Source organism: Cyprinodon tularosa, unplaced genomic scaffold, assembly GCF_016077235.1.
Source record: "Cyprinodon tularosa strain WSP-4 unplaced genomic scaffold, ASM1607723v1 ctg471, whole genome shotgun sequence".
Classification (NCBI taxonomy): Eukaryota; Metazoa; Chordata; class Actinopteri; order Cyprinodontiformes; family Cyprinodontidae; genus Cyprinodon; species Cyprinodon tularosa.
Genome location: NW_024039198.1, coordinates 377715 through 384927, shown reverse-complemented (window position 1 = coordinate 384927; position 7213 = coordinate 377715). Strand labels below are relative to the sequence as shown.

Genomic DNA, 7213 nt, shown 5'->3' with positions numbered 1-7213 from the left:
AGATGAACAAATATACTGACAGAAAGGCCATTGTTCTATATGTTAAATCTGCATGTATACTGTAATTATTATAAATCTATATGCTTCATATAGATAAAACATGTTTGAACTAGTCTGTTACATAGTTTAAAAAAGGTGGAAAAAAACAAAACACTTAATCAGCACAACTTAAGACTCGCTGCCACTTACCAAGAGTTATGTACCGTATAGATCTGCAGCTTTCATCCCTTCAATGTATTTTTTTATATTTCAATAAGTGAATCATAAAACAAGTGTCTCTAAACCAAAGAAGAGTTGTAGACAGTTTATATAGTGATAACAAATGTATGGTGATATGACAGCATGTCTGTGAAAAATTCAGATTTCTTTTGCGTGTGTGAGAGACATTTGAGAAATTTTGATTTTAAACAAAAAAATACTATTTTTTTTTTTTTTTTTTTTACCAAATTCACAGGTCTCATTTAGTACAGAAAAAATGTTATCAGTGATAGATGGAAGTAAATAATTAAACATGATTTAAAAGGTAAAAACAGATATTTACATACCCTGTGTAAAAAGACAAGGGAAACACTTTTTTTCTCACAGTCTGATATTAAATAAGACTAAACTATAGCTGCTTAAAAGCATTTAGAATAAAAAATAATAATTTCTATCTGATAAATACCAGAATTGCGAAGAGTTTTGTATTACCATCATCTGGATACAGAAATCAAAATAACTTTGCCTTTTTAGCAACATGGAAAAGCCAGTTAGTGTCTTTGTAAGCTTTTAGTAAATGATAGATAACATTGTAGTTCTTTGTACCTCACCTGTGAATATATATTAAAAAAAACACCTAAACCATGATGCTGCCTTATGTGACATCATGAAAATATCAAACCAAATCTGTCAAGATTTCTGGAAACGAATTAATCATTCCATTGTTACGGCCCCTGGCCTTTTAAGACTGCAGGCTTTTCTTATGCAGGTTCAGCACGGACAGATCTTTGTTGGCTGCCTGAGGACTGCAGAGGAGCAGTGACATGATTGGATCAGCAGGAGAGTGTCAAGCCAATCAGAATGCTGATGAGGCCCACCTGCACCTTATAAAAGGCTCCTATAAAGCTTCAGTTTGAGGACAGCTAGTAGGAAGGTTTTGTTAAGCTGTTCCCCCATCTTTGTTTTTTTGAATCTGTTTTGGGAAGATAGAACTCTTTGCCCTAGCTTGATTATATTTTCCTTAACCTGCTTTAGGTGTACTTGTTCAAGCTAGTAGCTTGTGTTTGGGAGGTTTGGTGCTCCCTTTGTCTTTTCTTTTGGGTTGTTTTGTGTTAAAACTTAGTCTGACTGGTTTTGGGCATTTTGTAATTTTATTTGCTCTTGACCATTCTTGAATTTGTTTGCCCTTTTCTTTTTTTTGTTTTGTTTCAATTGGGTTAAGCTGTTTTGTGTTTTGGGTCTGTTTAACCCTTTTTTTTGTAATAAATCATTTTTACCTTCCCCCAAACTGCTCTGGACACATTATTTATGTTACCTCCCCAACACCCTTAGACCTTGGGGGCGTAACATCCATAAGTCTGGTTAAACCTGTGATTTGTCAGATGCCTGAAGACACCATCATGTAGGTCATTTTAAACCATTATACAGCATGAAACACTGTCTGTGTCCCAAAGGTGGTGATTTTGTACCAAATGAGGATATGAATCTAAGAACAAAGCTACAAGGCCTTGTGCAGATCCTGGTTCTGAATTTGTATCTAGTACACTGATGAAGGACTTCTAATAATATGTACTGAAAGGCCACGTAGAGAGGAATAAGCCATTGCTCTTTAACAAATATCAAAATTTAGATTAAAATTAGCTTTTTTTCCCTTTTAAATGGGAATATATTGTTTGATTTTTGTCTCAAATAGGGAAAAAGTTCAAGCATGGAACCAGAACTGTGTAGTAAGGAGGTCACGATTACTGCAGGAGGGACTGATGCACCTGGCAAAATATATTGCATTTAAACTAAAGAAAAGTTAAGTTAAAACTTTGGCACAAATAGCTCCCCAAAGAATATGCCTTAGTTACAAAGTAGCTTGTCACAGGTCTAAATCTATCCTGTTAACCAGGAAACCTACAGGCCTGGCTCCGTTGCCAAAGTTCTGATGAGAAGAACGAGTTTCTAACTCAGATAAAACGTTTGTGGAAGGAGACCTACAACATCCAATCATCTATTGTTTTTTTTACTGGATCAAATGGGGTAACAGAAGGAAACTCCCATTTTCTGGGATCCCAGTGCGACCACCGCTTAAAAGATATTTATATAGTCCCTTCAGCATAAAATGGTTCTGCGCAAGGTTTTCCTCCCAATGTTTTTGTCCCCCAGGACACATCCTGATCAGATGCCTGAGCTGATGGAGCAGCAGTGGCTCTACTTAGAGCTCCACTGGGAGTTCCTCTCTCTAGTCTTGTTCTTCTAATGATTCATACCTCATGACCACAGGTGAGAGTTCGAACATTGGCAGAACGTTACATGCTGCTTTTTGGTTTGTAGTGTTTGTGTTACCACAGAGGTAACCACAACCTTTCTCTTCATCTTTCACTACATCCTCCAATCACTTGTATACAAGCTTACAAAGACTAAGGGAATTTATGGCAAGTTTGAAAACAAATCAAATTATTTCGGTGATCCTGATAAAAGGGAAATTTTCATTTATGTAAAACAAAAAAAAGGTACCCGTCTTCTTTTTTACAGCGTATATAAATATCTAGTTCAAATAATAGATGGTTTTATTTTGTCTACACTGTAAAATATAATAAGCCTTAATGGTAAGAACGTTTTTTTTTTGTTTGTTTTGTCCACTTTGCTCAAATAATAAATGAATCTAATATAAACTTTCTGTCAGACATCTCCCACAGCATTATCAGTGCATCACAACACGTCAGTTAGACACAGTCCCTTTATAAACAACTTATTTAAATACAAGCCTCAACTGAACTGGTAGTTTTTAATTCCGCTTTTACCTCACAAATAAAAGCTCACCTGCTCTGCTGCCGTTTCTTTTCACCTCAATGCCCTTTGACTGATGATACAGATCAATTACCTACACTTCCTGCTGCGTTGCCTCAGATTTGGAGGTGAGAATGAGAATCAGCAACACCTCAGCACCCGTCCACTTGGAGTTGGTCCTGTCATCATCCTGCTGCTGTACAGTATGTGTTCATAGTCTGAGTGGGTGACAGGTTCTCCAGGGGTTTTTATTCATGAAAAAGGTGTTTCGTAGGATTAACTTATAGTTTAAGTCCAAGCCGAGAGGTTAAAGGTCAGGGAAGCGGCTTGGATCCTCTTTGTAGTCAGTGGGAATGGTAAAAATGGATGCATCAAACTCGTCGTAGCGAAACTCCTGGAATGTGACGGTGGCTGTGATGGTGGGAAAGACGGGGATGTCTGCAGGAAACCAATGAGAGAATCTTCAATTCACTGCAAATGCATTTCATAAAACAAAATGAAAACATTTCTTTCTTTTCCAGAACCGTAGCGACTTTCTGCTTACCGAGTTTGACAGGAAAGCCAGGGGGGAGCTTCATCTGAACAAACTCCCTGAGTTTATTAAAGTGCTTAAAGGGAGCGATCACCTCCAGGACATTCAGTAACCTGAAGGAGGGTGAAAGCAAAGATATTTAACTGGATCAACAAGGAATGAAAGTTAGAAATATACAGTATGGGTCAGATGTTTATAAAGATTCTACTTTAAGAATTTTGTGAAAAAAGAATCCAGTTCCTGCAACATGAAATACTACTACTAATTCTACATTGTCTATATATCTACAATAATTTAGTGTGTGTGGTGGAACAAGACTCCTTTGTAATATATTGATGTAGATTAACTTTTCATTGATTAACTTTTATAATTAAAGAACAATAAAGCAAATAGATTGTTAACAATGTCATATTTTTGCATGTATACAGGCTTCCACTGGCTATGAATTAGACAAAAAACTGAAAGAATAAGACTTTTAAAGTAATCTATCAATCATAAGATATACTATGTAATCAAATTAAAGATTAATCGCACTATTATAAAAAAGCAAAAAACAGCAAGACTACACTCTTAGTATCTAAGTGTAAAAAAAACCCAGAGAAATTAAAGTGTTATGTGTTGATAAACAAAGAATTCAGCTGTCAGATTGTGTTGCTGATGTTGAGATAACGTAAGCTTCATTAAATTATAGCAGTTTGTAATCAACATGGATGAAGTCTTTATTCCCAGACATAAGCAGGAAATCAAGGGAACATTTAGCTTTTGATTAAAGAGCCTTTGCAGCACAGTGATGCAGTTTTCTATATGCAGAGCTCTTCTAAGCACAAATTAAAGCATAAGGAAAACTCGCCCAATTTACGCCCCTCAGCTAATGTGAACGTGGGCCGTTTTCTCATCTCCCCTGCTCTATCTCTGCAGTAAAAATCTCTCCCCACAGCAAAGAGTGCTTCCTGATAGAGTTGTAGTAACATACTGTGTTAGATTCTAAATTAACACCATAATTAATATGTGAAAACCAATTAGCTGGATTAACATTTGAGTGAAAAAAATATATCATATATGTTACATGTTATCATGTAACATGTATTACGTAACATGGTTACTCCCAGAACATTAACATTAATACCCATACAAGCTGTATGTAAAATTCCCTCTCTGGTATGCTAAAAGTTTCTATTTTCATCAAACCAGTTTAAAATCACCTGTTTCTGGTGGGAAGCTTAAAATAAACACTTACGATTCGATGCCCAGAGGGAAGTCTTGACTCATGGCTATGGTGGCTTTAAAGTTTTTCTTGCTCTCTTTGCAGACCAGCTCCCTTCCTAAATGAGGTGCTCTAAGCATAAAGATACAACACACATGAAGAAATCATTACAGATTCTCTATGTATTGGTCATCATTGATTATTCTTTTACAAAGCAAGTTTTATCCTCCTACCTTCCATTGTCTGCGGTGATGTATTCCTCCCAGGAGATGGTGCTGGGTAAGGGAGGGGTTAAGGATTGCCTTCTTGTTGGCTAAGAGGAAGAAAAAAAATATCAGAGTTGGCATCAAAAAATAACATGACATCGATAACAGGCCATTCAAAATAATGTTAGCAATCCACTTGTATTTAAACTCTATTGTCCTTAAATTAAATGGAAAGAAAGACTCCTGTTTGACTAATAAAATACTGATGTATTCCAATCTTTATATAACAGTTAGGACTGCCGATTATTAAAGAGTTATGGCATTGAGAGACTCTTCTTTACTGCTGTGATCTGGTCCTCTTGGCTATGTATAACTCTATTTAAAAATGAGTGTATTGCCACATGTGAATACCTACATGTGTGTTTATTTTTATTTGTCAAAGACAATAGGAACGTATAGTGCTATGATTAAATGAATGTCACTTCTTTGCCCCTTTTAAGACATAAGCACTAAATTATACATATCAAAATTATACATGTCATCAATTACGCAGATTTGCATGTGTTACATCCTGGACAGGGCGGCCTTTTACAGCTGCTTTTTGCATCTCTGCTTCTGTCTCCTTGAACCCCAGGCAGCCTCAGCAGATGGCCGCTCACACTGAGCCTGGTTCTGCTGGTGGTTTCTTCCTGTTAAAAGGGAGTTTTTCCTCTCCACTGTCGCTACAAGCATGCTTAGTTTGAAGGATTGCCTTTGAGTCAATGAGTAAATGCAATCAACTGGTTTTCCTTAAGATAGAAAACTTTGAATCAATTTGACTGTATGATCTGGTGAACTGTAAAGTGCCTTGAGATGACATGGTTTGTGAATTGGTGCTACATAAATAAACTGAATTGAATTGAATTACATTGGTTATTTTCAACAGGAATGACTAAATTAAAGATATTTATTTATCTATTCATTCATCCATGATGATATCAGTTGAGATAAATCCACATTAACACATCTTCTTCCTTTTCTAAGCTGTTATTGCAATGCTTCAAAAACTCGCTGCAACCTTTAACATTTTTTCCTCTTTGTTCTGTCGAGCCTAAGCTTCTACTGTACTGCAACTCCATTTAACACCCAGAATGCAAAGCAGTAGTTTATAACTAGAAATAGCCAGCAAACACAATCCTTAAAACTATTAACAAAGCAGACACTCATTTCTGTAAAGATGATAGATTTGATTTATAAACTGTGCTGCTCAAAAACATTAAGGTTAAGTTTGGGCTTTGCTATAGGAGGCACTACAAAATCTAACTTTTTTTTTTTTTAAACCAATATTTAGGTATATAGCTTTGGTTCAAGCTAAGGGAGAATTTCATTTATTGGATTATGTAACATAAATAAAGGAGGAGAAAAATTTGGTCCACTTTTATTGATATTGTCAAATTTAGTCTGATCGAACCCCTGTGGAGACTTGAGACAGTAAGAGTTAGTTTATTTATTTAAAATTTTGAACTACCTATGAGCTGCTAAAAACATATGCTGTTCCCATGACTCAAAATAATCATTCTTGTTCACACAAGTAATCATCTGCAAATATTTTGTCAGGGATCCTGTGTTTATTGATAGTTTATGCACACCACGTTCTATAGAGAAACAGGGAGAAGTAGAACAGATGAGCAGACTTCAACATAAGCGCTGGAGTGCAGAAAGTGTTCAGCCTGACTGAATTACAGTTTAATCTCTTCGACAGACAATAAAAAGCACAGCTTTTTGTGTTTATACATGAGCTCAAGCTTCAAAGGATACTTTCTATAAATCATTTATATGGCAAAAAGTGCTTCCTACTTGTAGCTCTAAGACAGGATGATATTTCACAGGTAAGTGCTGCTCACATTTCTGACAGGTTCTGCACAAACTCATTCTTATTCCAGATATCTTTTAGACTCCTTCTGGCTTGCCTTGAAAATCGTAAATTAAAAAAGGTGGTAAAGCAGAATGGTTGTTAAAACAGAGCTATTATTGTAGCACCATTTAAAATGACTGTTGGAGGGGCAAGATTTTTAGTATCAAAAGCCTGAATTATGTATAATAATATAGTGTCTTGTATAGGTTTTAATCACTCCTCAACATTTCGTCACACAACAACCACAAACTTCACAGTGGATCATGGTTTTACAAAGTATTAATTTATGTCAGGCTGCATACAGTTTCACACCTTTCTGTTCTTTCTTATATCTCCATGCTTCACCCCTAAACCACTCAGGTCTGTGATCCCATTCTTTATATTTTGTCCATCTTACACAGGTG

At 35.9% G+C, this 7213-nt stretch overlaps 1 protein-coding gene across 1 annotated transcript in view; it reads right to left on the bottom strand.

Annotated features, from left to right (window-relative positions):
* Positions 1-1390: 1390 nt before the first annotated feature.
* LOC119794225 (ankyrin repeat domain-containing protein 13C) overlaps positions 1391-7213 on the bottom strand; it is a 37530-nt gene continuing 31707 nt past the window's right edge. The window contains exons 11-14 of the mRNA XM_038301682.1: positions 4943-5022; positions 4743-4841; positions 3518-3618; positions 1391-3411 (exon numbers count right to left, since the gene is read on the bottom strand). Of these exons, the coding sequence (XP_038157610.1) occupies positions 3281-3411; positions 3518-3618; positions 4743-4841; positions 4943-5022 (411 nt within the window). The 3' untranslated portion in view covers positions 1391-3280. The remainder of the gene's footprint in view (positions 3412-3517; positions 3619-4742; positions 4842-4942; positions 5023-7213) is intronic.